Source organism: Monodelphis domestica, chromosome 1 (genome assembly GCF_027887165.1).
Source record: "Monodelphis domestica isolate mMonDom1 chromosome 1, mMonDom1.pri, whole genome shotgun sequence".
Lineage (NCBI taxonomy): Eukaryota > Metazoa > Chordata > Mammalia > Didelphimorphia > Didelphidae > Monodelphis > Monodelphis domestica.
This window is the reverse complement of record NC_077227.1, coordinates 348,850,220-348,873,592: the sequence shown is the minus strand read 5'-3', so window position 1 is coordinate 348,873,592 and position 23,373 is coordinate 348,850,220. Positions and strand designations below refer to the sequence as shown.

The window sequence follows — 23,373 nt, the reverse complement described above, 5'->3', positions numbered from 1 at the left end:
CCCTTTCAGAAGATCCTTAGGGTTAAAATGTTAATTGACTATTAAAATATTCCCCTTTTCTAACTATATATCTGTGTGAGGCCAGATTTTCTTTCTGTGCTTCCAAACATGTCACAACAAATTGAATGCAGAAAGAAGAGTCCAATTGTTTTTCTAGTTAGTCTAGATGTTAGAGATGCAAAAATATGTAAAACATGACACTTAAATAATTTTTTTTTTTATATCTTAGGAAAGCCATTTTTCATAAAAGTATGTTATTTATATTGACATGTAATGGACTATTTCAAATTAAGGTATTTCTGTTGTCGGTCTTAGTTTTGTTTTTTTTTAAAAACCCTTACCTTCTGTCTTGGGAATCAATACTGTGTATTGGTTTCAAGGCAGAAGAGTGGTAAGGGCTAGGCAATGGGGGTCAAGTGACTTGCCCAGAGTCACACAGCTGGGAAGTGTCTTGAGTTCAGATTTGAACCTAGGACCTCCCATCTCTAGGCCTGGCTCTCAAACCACTGAGCTCCCCAGCCCCCATCCCCCTTAGTTTTTGGTAATGATAAATAATGATAGATAATAAAAAAACACATAAACAAAAGTTCTTTGGGGATCCTGAATAATTTTAATAGGGTATAAAAAGGTTCTGAGACCAGAATGTTTGAGGGCTTTTGGATTAAGATGATCCCTAAACTCTCCTTTGCCTCTTAAAGCTTGCAGTCCTTTTTGAGGGTGGAAAAATTAATGATACTCAAATATTGGGCTTAATGAATGGAAATTTGAACTTTGTTTCATAGACTAATCATTTCACATTTATTGTACTAACAGGGTTGGTTTCCTTCACTTTAATCATTTCTCTTTCAAAATCCATCCTCCATACAGCTACCAAATTGATATTTTTAAGGCACAACTAACTCCCTCAAATAAAAAAATCTTTATTGCCTTCTTTATTCCCTCTAATATAAAACAGTCTTCAACCTAACATATAAAATCTTGCACATACTTTTAAAGAGTTATTTAATATTATTCTCTATCACTCTATTCCAATCCGGCTGGCCTATGTAACATTTATCTCCTGTGCCTTTTGCACAACTGGTTGCCTATGTTTGGAATTCACTCAAATTAAAAAAATCCTGAATTTAACCTTCCAAGTACATTTTAGGTGCACCTCCTACACACTTCTCCTGAGTAACCCCCAGGCTCCTTTAATAGTTATATTAGCACTTTTCCCCTGTTTTAAGTTACTTTTTAAAGTTTTTTTATTTGTGTTTTTCTGTGTTCCTACTGTATGTTCTTCAGTAGAATGTAAATTTCTTGGGGGCAGAGACTAGTATCTCTAGTTTTTGCACAGTGCTTTGCACATAGTAAATCCTAGCTGTTCCTGTAAGGAGATGGTATATGCTTTATGAAGAATATTTGAAACTTGTAGAAAATTCTTTAAATTATTACCTAAAGCTAATACAGATTGTTCCAAAATTCTTATTGCAGTTTCAAGCTTTTAATAACTACAGAAATACAAATGCTATGTAATTTAGAAAATAATTTAAAGCTTATTTAAATTTATTTCTTTACTTTTGTGAATTAAATTTAAAAAATATTATTTAAAATTAAACAATTTTTGAGTTCCAAATCTCTCACCCCTTCCTTACCCACTGAGAAGGCAAGCAATGAATGTATCAATTATACAATCATGCAAAACACTTCCGTATTAGCCATATTGCATTAAAAAAACTAAGTAAAATGAGAAAACTACAGTTTGCATTCAGAGCTCATCAATTCTTTCTCTGGAGGTTGATAGCATTTTTCTTTGAGTCTTTTGGAATTTTTTTGAATCATTGAGCAGAATAAGTCAGATCAACATTGCAGTATTGCTGTTGCTGTGTACAGAGATCTGGTTCTGCGCCCTTCACCCTGGATCAGTTCATATAGTCTGTTTTTCTGAAACCATATTCATAATTTCTTTAGTCATAATAGTTACGTAACCATGTGCCACAACATTCAGTCATTCCCCAACTGATTGGCATCCCTATAATTTCTAGTTCTTTACTACCACAAAAAGAACTTCTTAAATATTTTTGTACATATTGGTCCTTTTCCTTTTCTTGTTTTTTTAGGGGGTGAGTTGAGTGGTGGTGATCTTTTTGGGATTCAGACCTAGTTGTTGTATTTTTGAATCAGAGGGGATACGCACAGGTATAGCTTAAAATTATTCTCTAGAATGGTTGGACCAGCATACAATTAATTCCACCAACAGTTCATTAGTGTTCTTCATCTCTTCCAGCATTTGACATTTCTGTTAGGTGTGAGGTGGTACTTCAGAGTTTTAATTTGCATTTCTCCAGTTAGTAGTGATTTAGAGCATTTTTTCATATGACTATATATAAATAGCTTTGATATCTTCTCCTAAAAACTGCCAGTTCTTATTCCTTTATCAACTGGGGAATAGGTCTGCTTTTTAAAAATTTCACGCAGTTCCCTATATTATGTGTGAACAAAGGATTTATCTGAAGAACTTGTAGTAAAAAAAATTAATATTCATTGTCTATGATACCTTTTATCAAATTGTAGCTTTCCTGATGATCACTTTTAATTAAGTTTATTTTGAAAAGCTTTTGCTTTGTCTGAGATCATGATTGCTACCATTTTCCTTTTTTTGCTTCAACTGAAACAAACTGAAACATCTCATTAAGACATTTCTGTTTCAAGTATGTCACTTGTAAAACCAACATTTTTGTATTCTGGTTTCTAATCCATTCTCCTGTCTGCTGCTGTTTTATACATGAGGTCATCCTATTCACTTTCAGAGTTATGATTACTAACTATATTTCTTTCCCTCCTGTTTTCTTCTGTTTAGCCTTCACTTTTTAGCATGTCCTGAAGTCTGTTTTGTTTTCTCCTTTAATCTGTCCTCCCTTTTAAATTGCTTCTACCTCTCCTTTCTTTTATGCTTTTCCCTTTTTTTCCAGGTAGGGTTAGAGATTTCTATACCCAATTGAGAGGGGAGAGAAAGAGGGAGAGAGAATAATTTATATTCATTTATATGCATGTGTGGGTGTGAGTGGCTATAATTTCTAATAGGAATGAGGTTTGGGCATCGCCTGCTACTCCCCATTCTCATTTTCCCCTCTACCATAAAAATTCTTTGCCTGCCTCTTTTATGTAAGCACACTTTCACCATTCTTCTATCCCCATCTCCCTTCTTCTAGTCCATTCCTCCTTTTCATCGTTTCATTTTTTTTTTTGAGATCCATCCCAACATATAATCAATTTATACCTTTGACTTCTCCATGAGGATTGCCTCTAACTGCCCTAAAAATGATAAAGTTCTTAGGAATTATATGCATTATCTTGCATATAATTGTAAGAATGTAACAGCTTAATCTTATTGAATCTCTTAGGATTACTTCTCAGTGTTTACTTTTTTATGCTTTTCTTGAGTCTTATGCTTGAATGTCATCTAAATTTTGATCTTTTCATCTAGGAATGTTTAAAAATCTTCTGTTTCATTTAATAACTACCCTCCTCTCCCCTGCCCAGCCTCCCTTCACCTCCCCATGGATTATACTCATTCTTGGTTGTAATCCCAACTCTGCTTTGCAGAATATATTATTCTAAATCCACCACTTTAACATAGAAGCTTCTATGTCTTAAGTAATCCTTACTTTACTGCCACAATATTTGAATTACTTTCTGGCTGCTTGTAATAGTTTCTTCTTGCCTTGAGCTTTGGAATTTGGCTATAATATTACTGGAAGTTTTTATTTTGGATCTTTTGTGGGAGGTGATCAGTGGATTCTTTTGATTTCTATTTGACCCTATGGATTTAAGGTCATTGGCAGTTTTTCTTGATAATTTCTTTAAATATATCTAGGTTCTTAAGGGAATTTACACAGAAGTAAAACAACTGCTTGATCACATGGGTTGATGGGGATATGATTGGGCATGTAGACTAAATTGATCATCCTAATGCAAATATTAATAATATGGAAATAGGCTTTGATCAATGACACATGTTAAACCCAAGGGAATTGTGTGCTAGCTACAGGAGGGGGTTGGGGGGAAGGGGAGGGAAAGAACATAAATCTTGTAACCATGGAAAAATATTCTAAATCAGTTAATTAAATAAAATTTTCAAAAAAAATATCTAGGTTCTTCTGATCATGTCTTTTTAGGTAGTTGACAAATTTTAATATTCCTCTAGTTGTCCTATTTTCCAGATCAGTTTTTCCAATGAGATATATTTCACATTTCTTTCTATTTCATTCTTTTAATTTTGTTTTATTGTTTCTTGGGTCTCATAGAGTCATTAGTTTCTACTTGCCCAATTCTAATTTTGAAGGAATTTTTTTCTTTGGAGAGCTTTTGTACCTCTTTTTCCTTGTCTGGTGCTACCTTTTAAGGAATTCCTTCAATGATTTTTTTATATTTTTCCACTTGGCTTATTCTGCTTTATAAGAAATTTTTCTTCGTTTGATTTCTGTGCTTTCACCATTAGACCAGTTTTTTTTTTAAGGTGTTATTTGCTATGGTATTTTTTGGTGTCTCTTCTACCAAACATTCTTCATAATTTTCTTTTATCATTCTCATTACTTTTCTCAAGTTTTTCCGTTTTACTCTTCCAGGAATTCTTGTTTGGCTTGGATACAATAAGCATTTTTCTTTGGGCGTATTTTCTTACAGCTATTTTCACATTGTTGTCTTCTTCTGACTTTGTCTTGATGTTCCTTGCCATTATAGTAGCTTTTAATAGTCAAGGTCTTTTTTTGTTGTTTGCTCATTTTTTCCATCCTGTATCTTAAACTTGAACTTGATGTTAATGTATCAACTTAAAATTATATTCATGTATCTCCTCTTAGGGATGAGGACTCACTGTTTTGAGCTTCAGGCTTTTTTATGCTGCTGTTTTCAGAGCTAGTTCTGGGGAGTTGCAAGTTTCAATGCTTCTAAAGTAGTGTGATCCAGGGAGATGGTGTGGTAATTGCTCTTCTGGTCTGCATTTTTATCTTTACCCAAGGAGGACCCCTGCTCCCCTATGGCTGCAATATCTAGAATTCTTTTGGGCTCTGGAACTGTGACAGGGTCCTCTGCTTCCTTATGACTGACCACAAGTTGCATCCACCCAAGTTTGTAACCCATACCAGCTGTACTCAGTGTCAGCAACGAGTCCCCTATAATATTTCTTAACAATTGTTACACCCTTCTTGTCTTTGAACTGAGAACTCCTGAAACTATTGTTGCTTGCTGTAGCTATCTCCAGAACCTATATCAACTGTGTTGAGTGTGCTACCAGTTGGTGCCCACCCTGTTGTCATAGACCTTTTGCTGATCTCTTAAGTTGTCTTATGCTGGAAAACTGTCTTATCCTGACCTTTTGTTGGCTCTGCCACTACAAAATTTGAGACATTATTTTAAATTGGAGGGGAATATTGGGACAGTTTAGTGGATGACTGCATTTTCTCCCCCGTCATATCTCTCCTGCTTCTCACCCTGAATAATAAAATTTTTGTTTAATTTTCTGTATAACATTTTCTCAGATGGATCAGGAGACCTTTTTGCCTGGCCACCCGTCTTATCATCTTTCTATTTTATTGTGGAGTTATGTCAAAATTGTATATGGATCAAAACCTTTGGATGATCTTAATAGCTAGAATTAAATGCAGTCTTTTCAGTTTCTGAGCAGTAGCTGATGAAAGCAATATGTAGCTCAAGAAGTTGATTAGTTGAATTTTAATAAAAACATCAATATTTTAAATAATTAACTTTGAGGGTTTTTTTGTACTTGAAATTATTAAAATTTAAACAGTGGTTCTCAACCTCTCAATTTGTAGCAATGAGAATACATAATACATATCAGGCATTTACATTCTGAATCATAACTGTAGCAAAATACAGTTTTGAAGTAGCCACCAAAATAATTTTTTGGTTTGGGGTCACTGCAACATGAGGAACTGTATTGTGGGGTTACGGCATTAGAAAGGTTGAGAACCACTGGTTTAAAAATATGCTAAAACTTTTGGGACACCTTGTATTTGCTTGTTGGGTGGTAGTAGAGGCCACTGTGAAAGGACAATATAATGAAATGGAACAACAGTTATTTGAAAGTCAGAAAATTACCTTCCTAGCTCTCTCTCTCTCTCTCTCTTTGTTAAAACTTCGGTGTTTTTATTGCCAGTTTTCTAATAGATTGTTTTATGGGCCATTTACCTTAGGGACATACTAAAAAATAAAATGAAGAGATGTGGAATTTTGTTGCAGACAAATTGATATAGGATCATAGGACATGAATGACTTGGTTACCTATTCTAAGAATTTTCAACTATAATTTAGGGACACACTGAAGAATTCTTTCATTTGAATTGGACACTAAAGCCTTATTTAAGAAATGATATTTTATCATAATAATGGGCAGGAGGAATGAAGTTCACAAATACTTCCTTAAAAAAACAACAACAAAAAACAGTTTCAGTTCTAATTAATTCAGGAATCCTGTAATTGTTAGCATTCTGGTGTTAAAGAACTTAAATATTTGTATTCCAGGACAGGTAGAACTGAAATTATACATTAATGAAATTTAAGGTACAAACAAGTTATTTGTATATTAATCCACAACTATTAATTTTTATTGTGAAAAGAAAAATAATCCTTACTCCAGCATTGATAATTAACTGCAAAGAATCCTGGTGATTTAAGAGAGATCTACAATTGTCATTCAATTTTGTCAGTAAACAGTTGGAAGAAAATTGGTCAAATAATAATTCATAAAATTTTTGAACAATTAAAAATGTTATAATTCAATTGATTTGCATGTTAAAATTGTATAATAAATTTCTGCTTGCTTGGAAGAATAAATATACTTGACTACTTGGCATTTAGGATGATCGTACGTGTTTTACAGATGGAAAGGCCTTTAGAGATCTCTAGGTTTGATGAATCCCTCAACTTGTTCCCCTTTATGTATTTAGAAGCCAGATTTCTGATTCTCAAATCTACCAAGATATTTAGGTAAACCCTTGGACTTTAGATAGTACAGTTGCACAATTTAGACTTTACAGTGCAATGTTGCTGTAAATATAATAGATACTATTCCTTTTAAAGACTAGTGCCCATTAATGTAATAAGGGTTTAGTGTGTTCACTGGGTTTCTTTACTCTTGTTCAATGGTTCATTCACATTGGCCTCTTTGGGACCCCATGGAACATTGTGTGCTGGGCCCCTATGTCCTCCACTATTTCTCAAAAGTCTGTCCAAATTCATGTTCATTGTTTCTGTGACTAAGGTCACAGAGGGTGACCCTCTGTTGTCCCATTTTCTTTTTGCCTTCAATCTTTTCCCAACAGGGTCTTTTCTAATGAGTCCTGTCTTATGCCACCTAGTTATTTAAGCTTCAGTTTCAATATTTTACCTGCTAGTAAATAGTCTGAATTAATTTTTTTAAGCATTGACTGAAATACCCCCCTTAAAATTAAAAAATTAATTAACAAAAGTACTTTTGGTCTGAAGATTGGTTCTTCCTTGACAGAATTGGGAAATTGATAGCTTTCTGATACTTGTGTAAGTTTATTTGAAGGTGATTTGGGGGGGGAGTGTGTTAGGCATAGCTTAAACCAGAGGTTAGCAAACTAGTCATAACCAAATCCAGACATTAAGAGAATTGAAATTTGTAAAAAACAGTTTAGCTGACTGGCCATACCAAAAAAAAAAAAACAGTTGTGCTATATAGTTTACTGACTCTTGGTTTTAGACCTTCCTTATATAGGTCTAATAACTGACATTTGTGAGGTTTTGAGAATGTTTCCTGTTTGCACAACAAGTTTAAACAATAATCTTGTCACAAGGCACAATCTAGTTCATTTTCTTCTTTTGGGTAGAATTGTTATCAAAGACTTTATTGAAAAGAAGCAATTATGGCATTACTCTGCATAAACCTTTTTGACATGTCAAAAAGCATTAGCCTTCATTTTTGGAGAAACCCATGTGATTCTGTATCTTGAAGACTTTTTGGTCATTTTTAGAAGTAAGTAAGTAAGGTTTTTTTTTTAAACAGTTGAAAAAATCCGAAAGTTGTTACCTACTTTTTAATATCTCCTTGTAATATTCCCTGCTAGAAATTGAGGGAAATGGTGCTAAACTTTGTTGCTTGAGGTCATATCTGATGTAATGGTTATGAAGATAGTATATTTTCTATAGCAATTTCAGAATATCTATCTAGGTTCAGTATGGTATGGTAAATATTGTTCCAGGGGAAGCTTATTTAGCTGGTTCAGCAGATACAGAACCAGGCCTGGAGATGAAAACTATCCTGGGTTCAAATATGATTTCAGATACTTCTTAGCTTTGCGATCCTGGACAAGCCACTTAACCCCTGTTCTGTAGCAATTTTTCCTTTTTTTGTTCTCCTTTGCCTAGTATAGGGGCATTGCTGTGGTAGAGGGTATTTATTTCTCTGTGCAGATTATTATCTTGCTTGGCCGATAAAAGAAAGAAAAAAAGTTAAAAGACCAATAGCTTCACTCACTTTCTCAGGGAAAAAAAGTTGGAAATATTTCCTTTATTATTAATAAATTTTGAGGGGGTTAAATTTCACACCTCAAGTTGATGGGAAATATGGTCACTGACCAGCTTATTAAGTTTTGTACAAGTGATCATACACCTTGTGAATTGTTGTTTTTTTTTCATCAACATATGGAAACCCAAAGAAAAACACGCATTCATTTTTGGGAAAGGATATCTTGGCCAATCCATCAGTATTTTGGAGCCTTTTGTCAGCTCCTGCAAGTAGCAGCCAGATAAAAATGGAAGACATGGCTCATGATACTTTCTATTAATGGTATTAACACAGCTCTTGACAGTTGTCTCTTTTAATATTTATAATTATTCTGGAAGATAGGTACTATTAGCCCTATTTTAGAAATTATTAAAATGAGGTGGATTAACAGACATGTCTGGGGTCACACGTCTTCTGGACTCCAGGTGCTCCACTTTATCAACCTCTTTAGCCTCTGTCTGGTTGTAGATATTACCATACAATCAAAAAATTACTAAGGAGCATTTAAAATGTCATCCATATTTTGACTTAAATAAGGTGATCATCCAGAACATTATGTGAGCTATTTTTCACAGATGAAATAAAAAGTGAGAAATAGATTTTATTTTTTTTTTACAGTTTTTGAATTTATTTAATCAATTTAGAACATTATTCCTTGGTTACAAGAATCACATTATTCCCCAGCCCCACCCTGCCCTTCTGCAACTGAGTTGCAATTTCATTGGGTATTACATGTGTCCTTGATCAGAACCTATTTCCATGTTTTGCTGTTTGTATTAGGATGTTTAGATTCTACATCCCCAGCCATATCCCCTCAAACCATGTTTTCAAGCAGGTGATTTTCTTCTGTGTTTCTACTCCCACATTTTTTCCTCTGAATGTGGATGTTTTTTTCTCATAGATTCCTCCAAGTTGTTCAGGATCACTGCATTGCCTCTAATGGAGAAGTCCATTACATTCAATTGTACCACAGTATATCTGTCTCTGTACAGTGTTCTCCTGGTTCTGCTCCTTTCACTCTGCATCAGTTCCTGTAGGGAGAAATAGATTTTAAAGAAAATTTAGGAATAGCATTGGAAAGAAAGGGACAACACCTTACTGATCTAATTTAAAACCCCTTATTTAACTGAGAAGAAAACTGAGTCAGGAAATTAGTATAATTACTAGAGCATAAATGCTTGTTTGACACTACAGTGATCCTTATAAGGTGGCAATGACTTGATCAACATCTTGGAATCTTGGATATAGAACTTGAAGGGACTATAGACATTTAAGCCAATCCCCTAATTTTCCATGTCAAGTGGCTTTGGAACACATTAAGTTTTGTGAGTAAAAGGAATAAAAGGGAGGCCATTATCATTAAAGTAGTGGCTTTTATATTTGGGAACTATGGAGAAATAAAGTTGAATAAATTAGATTAATGTATATCCTATGATAAAATAGGTTTTAGAATGATTAGGGTGGCATTAATGAGCCCTGTGGACTCATCTAAATCTGATATATTCTCAAGAAGAATAGAAAGCAATAGCTGGATATGGGAGAAATAGAGTGTTGAAATGTTTGGCACTAGGGTGATATAAATTCCCCCCAAAGACTTTTTGGGCTCACTTAAATCTCTTCTAGGAAGAATGTCACTTCAACTTTGAATTAAAAGGTTTCAGGAATAAAAATTACCTTTTTCCAATCATCATTTGGTACTGGCCTGTCTTTTCTTCTTCATTGCAGTGGTTAGTTTTTTTCCTGTCAGTTCCTTTTGATTTCTCTTGCTCTTCGATCCATTTATCTTCCTTTCATGTTTCTCTAAACATGTGACTTTTCCACCTCAGCAGTTGCTACAGTAGCATTAACACTCAAAGAAGTGTCCTCTTTGAGAACTGCAACTTTAAAAGTTTAGTTTAGGTTAACGTGATTTTAAAGTTAATCTGTCCTTATCCTCTTTTGAGCCAATAAAAATCATACACAGAGCTTTCAATACATAGCTTGCATAGTAGTCAAGCAATAAAAGTTCCCACATTGACCATTTCTCTCTCTCTCTCACATATATATATTTCTGCCTTTTAAATTTTCATCACTTCTCTGTTAGGAAATGAGTGTTATGTGTTATCTGCATTCTTTTGGGACTCCATGGTTTATCAGAATCTAAAGTATTTAAAGTTTTTCTCCACAATATTATCATTGTATAAATTGTCTCCATTTCCGATTACTTCACCTGACATCCATTCATAAAGATCTTCCCAGTTTCCTCAGAAATAGTTTCATAATTTCTTAATTTGGCAGAATAATATTCCATTAATCATGTACCACAAAATGTGCATAGCCATTGCTCAGAGGTAAGGGGTCCCCTTTACCTTCCAGCTTGGGGTTACCATGAAAAGATATACTATACAGTAATGCAATGACCCAGGACAATTCTGAAGGACTTAAGACAGAAGAAAAAAGACATTTCCTTGATCATATGGTTCGATGGGGATATGATTAGGGATGTAGACTCTAAATGATTATTGCAAATATTAATAATATGGAAATAGGTCTCGATCAGTGATACATGTAAAACCCAATGGGATTGCTTGTTGGCTATGGGAGGGGGGGAGAAAGAAGGGGAGGGAAAGAATACTATGAATCATGTAACCCATGGGAAAATACTCTTAAATAAAAATTTAAGAAGAGCTGCTATAAATATTTCCACACACATCCTTTTCTTCTTTCTTTGATTTAGGATATATTCCTTGTTGCCAATGTTGCTGGATCAAATGTGCAGTTTGTTAACTTTCTGGGCATAATTCCAATTTTTTTAGAATGACCATTTCGCATATCTACCAGCAGTGCACTAAGGGTACCTATTTTCCCATAGTTTCATCAACATTTGTCATTTTCCTCTTATTGTTGTCTTTGCCAGTCTGATAGGTATGAAGTAGACACTTAAATTTTTCCTTTTAATGATTTTAGAACATTTCTCATTTGGCTATTGATAGCTTGGATTTCTTTTGGAAACTGCCTATTCTTACCTAGTAACTAATTATCTATTGGGGAATGAGAGCACTGCAACTTTTGTACATTTTCTTGGAGTAAATTCAGCAAAAGATAGCTATGAAACTGGCATGACACCGAAACCAACTTGATGCAGTTTCATCTGGTCAAGGATAAACAGTAATTCTACCACACAGCATAACTATTGCTGTCACAAATGAAACTGTCAAATTTTACTTGTTGCCCCAAATAATTCTACATACCATTGTATATAATGGTTTAAAAAAATGTCACAATGAGTATCAAAGTATGGTGCAGATAGTTTAAAATACTATCACACCATCACACCAATGGAAGGACCATCTACTATGTGTTGGAATGTTGGGAAGAAAATTTATTTCTCTACCATTTAATTGCCTATGTCAAGCTTTCACCATACTGAGTGCTGGAGATACAAATATAGATAACCTAGGATGAGCTGAAGTGACCCAGCTAAGAGTGTACTGTGTGAAGCACTCACCATTCTGGACAGGTGGACTGAAGCTTTTAAGTCCTTAAAGGCATGATCTTTGGTCCAGGCAGCAAGAGGACTGATGAGAAGGAGTGGGTAGTAGGAGTACATAAAAAAAGTAAGTCTAGTTCCAAGAACTTTTTTACTAGAGAAGTGACCTGTATTGGGCTGTGAAAGATGAATAACAGGTCATGCCATGTAGGAAGACTGGGAAAAGTAGAATTGTATAATAATCAGAGTGGGGCAGTAGTAGTAAGTGGTATATTTGGAAAGATTAGTTGATCCCTGAATGTCAAGCTAAATATTTCATATTTTTTTCATATTTTTATCTTGTGGGAATAAAAGGACCCACGAAAAGTTTTTTTGTTTGTTTCTTTTTAACAGGATGGTGACCTGAACATTTGAAAAGAAAAGACTGGTAGTAGGAAGACTAGTTAGAAAACTATTAATAATAGTCTAGGATTGAGAGGAGAGATACTTCTCAGAATTAGTATAGTTATGGAAAGATATTAATTCTTGAGGCATGAAAAAAGGAATGAAACTTGGTAGTTATATGTTCAAGTAAGTTGTGATGGCAAGGAAGAGTGAATTTAAATGATTTTCCATTTTAGGCAACTTGAGTGTGAAGTGATGCTAAGATGAACAAGAATAAAAAAATCAGTAATTAAATTTAGCACATATTTATTAGGCATGTATTATTTGTAAGACACTATTCTAGGAACTGGGAATAAGAAAAAAAGACTGCCCTAAATACTTTCTATTTGGGGACATAGGAGGCATTAATAAGTAGGGGAATTCAGGGAGGATTTCACAGTAGGAGATGATTCCCATGAAATTGAGGTAGGAAGAGTTATAATTGTTGAATTTTCTGAAGGACACGTAGAAAACCAGGAACAATGTTATATTTTTTTCAATAAACAACATAGTCTGATTTGTAAAGAAAAAAATGCTTTTTTGTCTTGGAGAAAAGTGCTTTAAAACCCTATTTGACAGATGAAAGAAATTGAGGACAGGTTAGGTGACTAAACTTTTGGTTAAGGAACCACTTATCCAGTAACCAGTTTTCAACCTCATAATCATCATCAACTCATTTTCCATTTCCCTTCATCTCTTTCCCCTCCCCCTTATCCCCAATCATTTGGCTATGTCTTGGCAATTCTAATTTCACAAAATCTTCAATTACCAACACCATAGGCAAATTCTCATTACCTTTCACCAAGACTATTTTAATAGTTTTCTTTTATGGCCTTACCTGCATCTACTACCCCCTTTCTGATCTCTCTTCCTCACAGATATCAGCAATATTCCTAAAGCACATGTCTGTTGGAGTATTTCCTTGCTCTCAGAAGTTCCCTGTTACCTCTAGCATAAAATACTCCAAACTCTATTTCCCAACTTATTACAATATTTCTCTTATGTTCCAGCCTTCTAAGCTTCTTTAGGGCAGAGTCTGTGTATTTTCTATTCCCAGTGCTTAGTGTGGAACCTGGCACCCAGTAAGCAAAGTGCTTTGCATTTAATCTCAAAAAACCTGTGAGTTTTTTTCTACCAGTGAGGCTTTCTTATGTCAATTTATTTTCTCTTTTAGTTGTTTTAGTTTATTCTAGTTCCTTTCCAGCTGTTTTAAGTGCCTACATGGAGCTTAGACAAAATCTCAGCCATCTTGCTAGAAGTTGAATTCAGATTTTAGGTAGGTCACCTCGCATGTCTGGGCATTCAGGTTCTTCATAGTTAGAATGAGAACATTGATAATGATAACTAAGGTACCCTAAGTTGTGATGATACAACTTTTGAAATTGAGACCCAGAGGAGTCAAGACAATTGTCTATAGTGGCACATCTGTTATACAACCTATACCAGATATTTAAGATGTCACCTAATCAACCCTCATTTTATAGATTAGAGAACTTTGGCATTATTTTTCTGTATTTGAATTGATGCCCTTACATCACACCGACTCCACAAACAAAATTGAGTTCTGCAAAATTAAGCTCCCTAAGAAAGAAATTAGTATGATCATTGTTCTTCATACTCAAGATTTTCCATTGCAATTAATCTGTTGCTGCCCTTTAATGTTTTCATTTGGTATACAGCCTTTTGTTTCTGATTATTTCACTGCCCACCAGTTTTTAGACAAGTTGTCCTAAGTTATCTTCATTGATGATAGTTAGAGCTGGCAAGGACCTTAGAGGTCATCTAGTCAAACTTAAGGCATGTGATTTGTCCAGCCTCACAGCCAAAAAATTGGCAGATGGTTGGACCCAGTTACTCCAAATTCAGCCTTCTTTAGTATATACCATTGCATTCATTCATCACAGTTGTTCTACCATTTCATGGTTAATAAACACACTACCCTTCCTTCCTCCCTCCCTCCTCCCCTCCCCCCATACTAAAAGTGAGGCTCTGAATATTATGTTGCATACTTTATTTGGACCCTTTGTCTTTGACTTCAGTGGTATTATATGCCTATAATGATATTACTGAGTCAAAGAATGATTAGCATAAACTTTATTTTATTTCTTTATATCCATTACTGTGATAAATGCCTCATGTTATAGACAGTGAGCTTGAGAATAAACTTGAGGTCCTCTTGCATTCCTGCTTTTCTTAATTGGAATCAACTTATAACTAGAGTCTACTTGGTTATTAAGAGGCTTGAGAGTAAACTTCAGTGATACCATCCTAGTGTATGGTTCTAGGTGATGTGGGGAAGTACAGGAGTTTGTTCTTGCTCATATGGCACTTATATTCTAGATTGGGAGGGCATGAAATCATAAAAAACCAGATATACATATCTCCAGTTTTCTATATAGTTTATGTACTCAATTTTTTAATTGCAGAAACTCATTCTTGCTGCAAGAAAGTTTAGTATTAAATGAGGGTGATAATACATACAAATAAGTTATATGCAGGACAGATTGGAGAGAACCTTGGAAGGTATCAAGGAGAAATCAGGAAAGACTTATCAGGAAATTTGAGCCAAAATTAGCTTAAAAAGTGTTTGGAATGATAGATTCCTAAGGCTAGCCTACAGGAAAAAAACTGAAATTCTTTACATTGAAACAAAAATAAGGGAGAGGGGGTGCATAATGCCATTAAATGCTTTAGCATAACTGAAAAGGAAGATAAAATACAATGGATTAAGGAAAAATTGGAATGTTAGTGTTTGTAGAGTCATGTGATTTAGAAAAGGATGAGACTTTGAAGGTTTTGAAGGACTACTTTGAAGAACTTTACCCTTATTCCACAATTGAGAAGGACCCATTTTCGGTTCTTTGCTACTACAAGAAGTAGCGTTACTATGTATATTTTCCTCTATCTTTGGTTTCCTCAGAATATTTACCTACTGAGTCATAGGTCAGTTTGTATGAACACATGAGTCTACTTTGTGCTAAATACTATGCTAGAATTGATCTGACTGTATAAGATTAATGATAATTTGAGAATATGAAATCAACAAGTTAGAAAACATGTATAGTAATTTCATTAAAAGCATAGAGACCTATTGACTTTAGAAACATTTTTGCAGAATTGTTTTATTAAACATTTCATTTAACACCTTGGCAATACATTTCTATTTGAAATAGGTACAGAGAAGAATAGTTGGATTTATTTCTGTTGTGTGAACTCAATACTTTTTTGGAATAATTCACTTAGTTTAATATGAGCCAGTTCCTGCTATATAATGGTAATACTGTTATGAGCAGTAACTTAAATTATTTTTATAGCATTTTATTTTAAGAAATAATCAAAGATACTATTTAAGACTTTTTAAGTTGTGTCTCAACTAAAAACTGAATTTACATTCAAGGAAATAAGACCTTAACTTAAAATTAATTACTACTTGCCCCAAGTATTTTCATTTTATAAATAAAGTCATAGTGATAGAAATGTTTTGCTTGGAGTCAGAAGACTAAGATTCAATCCATCCTAGAACCCTGAGCAAATAGTCCTTCAGAATCTGTTAACTTATGTGGAAATTGGGAGTAATACTTAGATTTTTTTGCCTCATCTGGTGGTTGTGAGAAAAGTACTTTGCAAACAATATGCTTTATAAATGCAATTAGTAGAAGAGAAGCCCAGGTCTCTGATGGTTCTTTATTTATCTTGCCTACCTCTTTCATATTGAGACGGTGTTTAAAAATGAAGGAAGATAATTTTATTCCTAACTTATATAAAATTATTCTTTCTCTACAAAATTAATAGAAATTTTTAGGTAATTTTTCATAGTAAACTTTTTTTATATTTATTTTACAGGTGGTATGGTCAAGAAAAAGACTATAATGTTCTAGTCATGGATCTTCTTGGACCCAGTCTTGAAGACCTCTTCAATTTCTGTTCTCGCAGGTTCACAATGAAAACAGTACTTATGTTAGCTGACCAGGTATGTAACATTTCAAGCAAAGCTATCACTAAAATTGATAAAATGGAACTTCATTTTAGCATAATTCTGAGATGTCATTGATTTGTAATATGATCCTGTTAGATCATGTAGAAAACAATTAGAACTATAAAAGATGTCCCAAAAGTCTTGGTAAAATTTTAAGCTCTTCTGCCAAATCTGTCACAGCATGAAAAAAGGAACTAGTAATTTCCAATCAACAAATAATTTCTCCTCTATTAAGCTTAGCAAACTGACTGAAAGGAACAGATACTGACTTGTAGTCTCAGCTTCTTTAAGTGTTGGGGGGAAAAAAGGTTGGAAATTATAGATAGGTATTGAAGTTAAAAATGGCATTTTGAGCTTTAAATCAAAGAAAGAGAAATGTATTGAAATAATTAAGGGGAGTTATGTGTTTGGGGAAGATAAGAAGATATGTTTCAGCTTTCTTTGAGATGACCCAAAGTAAAATAAATGGACAATTTAAAACTTTTGAACTTTGAAAAAGGGGGAAGGAAACATTTCTTTAAATCAATAGTAGCTTATCTAATGTTTTTATCTTAAAAATTAAACTTTAATTTTACAGATTAAATTTAAAATTTTTATGATGGTTTTGAGATTAAACTTGTGAAATTGAGTGATAATTTATATTTATGGGGTACTTTACTGTTACACAAGCTTTTATGTTCATTCTCATAACAGTCCTGTGAGAATGGTATAAAAATTGCAGATTCCATAAGTTCAAAATGAATAAGCTTGAAAAACAAGGTAGACATTAAAGTGGCCTCGCCATTTTATTTTGCAGATGAAGGAATGGAAGTGCGGAGAGATTATAACTTGCATAAATTCACAGAGATAATAAAGGGTTGGGGAGAACCAAGCATTTATTAAAATAATATGTGCCAGCTACTTTGCTAAGTATCATTTCATTTGATCAAAGATGATATATGACAAAAGTCTTCTGATACAAATCAAATGCTTTTTCTAATATACTCATTACCTTTCAGAGATCTTATTAGGAACCTTCCAGTAGATTAAAAGTATTTTTACTTTTTATGAATTCAAGCATATTTGTTTTCTATTTATTTTTTAAGAACTCTTACCTTCCATCTTGGGAACAATCCTGTGTATTGGTTCCAAGGCAGAAGAGTGGTAAGGGCTAGGCAATGGGGGTTCAAGTGATTTGCCCAGAGTCACGCAGCTGGGAAGTGTCTGAGGTCAGATTTGAACCTAGGACCTCCAGTCTCTAGGCCTGGCTCTCAGTCCATTGAGCTACCCAGCTGCCCCCCTACCCCCACCCCATTTGTATTTTAGAGACAGTCCTGATAAAAATAATTATGGTCATTGATACACTTCTAAGAATAAACATCACATAAACTTATAAATATATATAATTATAATTTGTCTACCAGTCGATTATGTAGCAATAATTGGAATTTTTATGACCTGAATGTGACAACAAATTTCCTCTGATAGGGAAAAGTTAGGTCAAAGGAATAGCATCATTCATATACAGTCTACAATAGGTAATTATAAAGAATTTTCATTTTTAGCTTTAGTTTCAGGGGATATTTGTGGTAAGATTTAATGGTAAGAATAGGAGGGTATCTACACATATAGTTTAAAAAAACTCAAGACATGCAAATGAAAAATAGAAACTGAAGATATCCCACTAGGAAGGAACAAAAAATTATTCTAAACTGTCTTTCTGATATAAACTTAGAAATGAAGACTGACCTAGTACTGGGAGCTATAACATACAAGTAAGAATAAAAAATATGCAAATATTTTAAGATAAAGAGAGTTCTAATAACTATGAAGTCCAAGAAAGGACTTTTGATATGAGGAAGCACTAGAAATGTGTTTTGTAGGAGGTCCTGTCAGGAAGAGGCAGAAGTAGGACGGAATAGAGTTCAGCCATTTGGACAAAGACATGGAAATGGGAGGTCATATTTGGGGAATAGTTAGCATGACAGACTGGGATGGGAGAATATATTAGTGGAAGTAATATAAAACAAAGCAGAAAACTACTGTGTATGCCTACGAACTTTCTTTTCCCCCCCTCCAATTCCTTTTTTCTCCTTTCTCCCTCACTTTCACCACATTAAGAGGGGAAAACTCATGAAAATTAAGGGGATATAAGTGTCATTTTTATGATACAATAGCTTTGTGTCTTTGTTATTACCACAAAGAAATCCTTTTATGTTCTTATGAACTGTTAATAGAAAAAGATATTAGCCTTGGATCTATTGACAGTTGGTATACTATAGTTTTTTTTTTTAAACACTTGTCTTTTGTCTTACTATGTCTTACAATACTTAATACTTAGTATTAAGTATTGGTTCCAAGGCAGAAAAGAGATATGGGCTAGGCATTTGGGATTAAGTGACTTTCCCAGGACCATACAGCTGGGAAGTATCTGATTCAGATTTGAACCCAGGACTTCCATCTCTGGGCCTGATTCTTCACTGAGCCACCTAGCTACACTTAGTATATTGTACTTTTTTTTTTTAATTAATTTGGTCAATTTCAAACATTATTCCTTGGTTACAAAAATCATATTCTTTTCCTCCCTCCCCTCCCCTTGTCCTTCCTGTAGGCGATGCACAATTCCACTGGGTATTACATGTGACCTTGTTGATTTGCACTAGGATGCTCATTTAGAGTCTACATCCCCAATCATATCCCCATTGACCCATGTAATCAAGCAGTTGTTTTTCTTCGGTGTTTCTACTCCCACAGTTTTTCCTCTATATGTGGATAGTGTTCTTTTTCATAGATCCCTCCGGGTTGTTCAGGATCACTGCATTGGCATTAATGGAGAAGTCCATTACATTCGATTGTGCCACAGTGTATCAGTCTCTGTGTACAATGTTCTCCTGGTTCTGCTCCTCTCACTCTGCATCAATTCCTGGAGGTCCTTTAGTTCACATAGAATTCCTTCAGTTTATTATTTCTTTGAGCACGATACTATATTGTACTTTTTAAGAACTTTTGAACCAATGTTTAAGTGGCAACTTTTCCCAGAAATGTTGTGTTCCCTTTATTTGTATAATTTTGTAAAATGTTGTTCTTAGGACCTAAAAGAGGTTAATGAAGGGGGGAGAGGTGAGGGATACCTTATAGTACTTATGAACTTTTTGGACAAACCAATTTATTTGTTTATTTGTTCCTTTTATTTTAACTCGGTTCTTTTTTTTTTTTCAGATGATCAGTAGAATTGAATTTGTGCATACAAAGAATTTTATACACAGAGACATTAAACCTGATAATTTCCTAATGGGTATTGGGCGTCACTGTAATAAGGTTAGTCCAGTGTTCTTTGCATGAAAGAACAAAGCATATCTCTAATCTCTGATAAAAATTTGATTTTAAAAGAAATTCGTAGCACTTAATTTAGCTGTTTGTAATTGCTTATGAAAATTGTGCCACAAGACCAAATCATGTTAACTCCTAACTTGTTAACTTTATTGTTTTCCAACTCCTTCAAGCCAAGAGGAAGATTCATTAGCCCCCCATATGTAGATATTTTAATCTAAAAGTCCAAATGCTTTATAAAGAAATCTTAATTGCCTATGTTGTTTCACTTTGAACTACTATGTCCACCATTCACTTATTATATAATAGTGAAACTCTTTGCCCGTGGTCTCCTTCCCCCCCTGCCCCCCAGTATATTTTTGTAAGTGTTAAAATTTGATGTTAACTTTTTGGCTCTGAATTTTGGATTTCTTGACATGTGTTTGTGCCAGCACTGAAACTGCTGACCCATCAATGTCATTATGCCATTAAGGTTTGCTGGCTGAGCATGGTTGGTAATCAATATTCTTTAGCCCCTGAATCTGTGGCTATGAAAGTGCTACCCTTGAGCCTATTTCAGAAGTAATTGACAATTTTACTTGTATATTACAATTGCCCAGGTGCTAAGTTGGGAGGGTTTAAAAAAACAATTCAGAAGAGTGAAATTATTATGCCATAAAATCACTTTCATACTTTGATATTTCTGAGAGCTGTTGAACTTCCATGGTGAGTGGGTCTTAGTGATGCATGATTGCAGTAAAATACCATGTAATCGTATAGAAATTTTCTCTTCAATGATTAGTTTTGTTGAGTGAATTGCTTAATTTACCGATTCAATGTTCAGCTCGGGCAGACAGGCAGCATTGGCAATGCACTAAGCATGCTGTGTTCTGATAGAAATTCTCAACTGCAGGACAACTGTACATTATTTTTTTTTTAATTGGAATCAAGATTCCCATTGTTTTATTAAGTCATCACAATGTTTGGAATTTTTAAGCTCTAGCTGCAAATGTTTACCTTTGTTTGCCTGTATGAATGCCAACTTGGAGCATTAGACATGGAATTGGTTGCTAACGTGTGAGATGTTAGTGTCGGTCTGACTTATTTTAATAGACTTAAATTTTTTTTTTGGTTGAGAAACAGCTTTTTTAACAGTAGTCATCAATCTACATGTAACTTGTTTTTAACTCTTGCCTGTTCTCAAGTTACATATTTTTTGACTTGCTAGTAACTTTTTTACTACAAATTAATCATGGTCTTAAATGTCCTAGAAGAAAATCTGATAGTAATTCAATTGGAGGAAAAAGCAAATGATTTGTTTTAATTTTTTGGCAATTTTGTCGATTTCTGAATCTTTCCTCATATTTGGCCATTTCTCAATCCCCTTCCTTTCATTTCCCTGTCCCCATTAACTTGGCTACTACCTTTCTTAATACCCACTGTCTGCACAGTCATGCTGGGTTGACATTATATAGTACCTTGTTTTTACTTTAAATTGGAGTAGTGGCCCAGAAAATGCTGCTTTGCATTTTAAGAAGTAACTTATTAGTCACATAGATGTGGTAATAGAAAGCCCAAATTACTCTCATGATGGTGAACTTTTAAAAGTCTTTTGTCCTCTTATTTGGAGTGACAGCCATAAAAAGGATAAAGATTTGGGAGTCTGGCATAGGGCGTGCAATATTATACTTAACTAAAATTCAAACAGCAGATATTGCTCTTAAATTTTAAATTAAAAATTGATTCCTTTTAAAAGCTTCCAAATGTAAAGCATTTTGTCTGTAGATAATTTTTAGTGTTTTCACTATGCTATAATTAATAGCAGCTGAATAAAGACTGGATACTGTGGTAATCTTGTTCCAGTAGCTTTTTATTAATAGAAAAACTTGTTGTTTTTTTTAAGTAAATTATTTTTAACCAAATTTATTATATGAAAAATTGTTCTGAATTGATATTAAGGAGTGACTGCTCCTATCTTGAAAAGGTGAATTTGTTCACCTCTACCAATAATCAGCCCTGCATGCTTATGAAAATAAACCTTAAGGTGACTAAATGCCTTCTACCTCTTCCTTACTGAAGATTTTTTTCCTTAGATTCTTTTTTTGGGGGAAGGGCAGTTTGTTGTATAAAAGATTGCAAAGACTAAATTCCTTTTTAATTTTTAAAAATAGAGCCAAATGACACCATTGCTATCCCTATTTACAGCAGTGACACTATATACAGTGACACTTAAAATTAAGTTTTTTCTAGGATTCAAATTTTCTTGAGCATATGATTCTTCTCACTATTTGGAAAACTGAGAAGCTCCAGTGCTTGGTGGAAGAAGGATGGCATTTGGCTACCCTTTTCTTTCTCTGATGCCTCGGTGTTGCCTGTCTGCGCCGGCCATTGTTGCAATGTAAGCAATCCTGTTTGATGCACTGCCACCCTCTATTGTCTGTTTAGTGTTTAGAATCTCCAGTGGGGAAGAGGAAAAGAAGCATGACTGTTAGTACTTCTCAGGACCCATCTTTCTCAGGATTAAACCAGGTCTGAAACTGTCTCCTATTCCAACCTCAACCCCAAATTCATGTGCTTTTTTTTTTGGTTTCATTTTTTGTTTTGTTTGATTTCTGGAGAATGTAGACCTTGCTCAAGCACCTCTTACGTTGGCATTATTCAGACATACTTGGCAAACATGTAACGTTACTAAGATGTTTCCTTGTGGCTGTTGCTTAAACTATAAAGTTTAGAGAAAAGTATGTATAAATAGGATTAATTTAGATATCTAACATCTATCTACATGAGAAAATGCTGTATATAGTTCTGGTATTAAAAACTATTAGAGTATTATTTGGGTTGAACTTAAGAGAATAGCCATGTTTATTAAAATGGCACTTGAAATAGTAGATCTTAATGCATGGGGGAACGTTGCTAACTGTAGCTGCATCTGAATATGTATATAATACTGAAAGTACTGCTGGAAACCCTTTTGTGTTCCTGATTTCTGACCTTAATGAATTTCAGGTAAGTAAATGGTTTAAATCTTGTGCATCTGGTAAAAGGATTGATCCTAGTTCTATGTTCCTTTTTGTCTATTTAGGAACTAAATGGCTATTAATCACAGTAAATATTTTGGAACCAGTAACCTTGGTAAAAGTCATATTACATTAGTATCTTGGTAATACAGTTTTATAGCTACAATTTTTTTTTTAGCTATTATCTTACTTTTTCCTTACAATAACCCTATGTGGTACAATCAGAAAAGTGAAGTTGATTTGCTTGAGAGGAGTCAGGAAGCTAGTAGAAGATTCATAACCCTATTAAATATGAGATGCTAGTTTTGATCATTAAGAAAAATCAAAAGTAAAATAACAGTATAACTTAGAATACTAGAAAATGAGCCATAGTCTTTACTGCATGTAAATAGCAAAATTAGGTGCCTCTTTCACTAGATTTTTCCCTCCAAAAAACAAAAAATCAAATAACTGAAGGTATAATGGCTTTCATATGTTATATGATTATGCATGCAGTTTTAAAAGACTACTTGAGAATCTAAATACAATGAACTCTTTTTAGCTGTGTTGATGGACAACACTGGCCTGACTATACTGTCCTTTATCCTCTCCCCTTCCAAATTCTCAGAAAATGAATGTTCATAAGTTTTCAATTACACTTTTTTCATACAGACAAAAATTTTTAATCCTA

General features: G+C 34.0%; 1 protein-coding gene across 7 annotated transcripts in view; it reads left to right on the top strand.

Annotated features, from left to right (window-relative positions):
• The window catches only part of CSNK1A1 (casein kinase 1 alpha 1), a 54,942-nt gene that overhangs the window by 7,554 nt on the left and 24,015 nt on the right, over positions 1-23,373 (top strand). For 4 of the 7 annotated variants that reach the window (XR_008915133.1, XM_007473853.3, XM_007473851.3 and 1 more), the window contains exons 3-5: positions 16,266-16,392; positions 19,597-19,695; positions 22,132-22,215. Coding sequence is in view for 5 of the 7 variants with exons in the window: in XM_007473853.3 (XP_007473915.1) it covers positions 16,266-16,392; positions 19,597-19,695; positions 22,132-22,215 (310 nt within the window). In the remaining 2 variants the exon portion in view is untranslated. The remainder of the gene's footprint in view (positions 1-16,265; positions 16,393-19,596; positions 19,696-22,131; positions 22,216-23,373) is intronic. The other 3 variants (XR_008915134.1, XM_056811452.1, XM_056811451.1) reach the window with 1 other exon arrangement.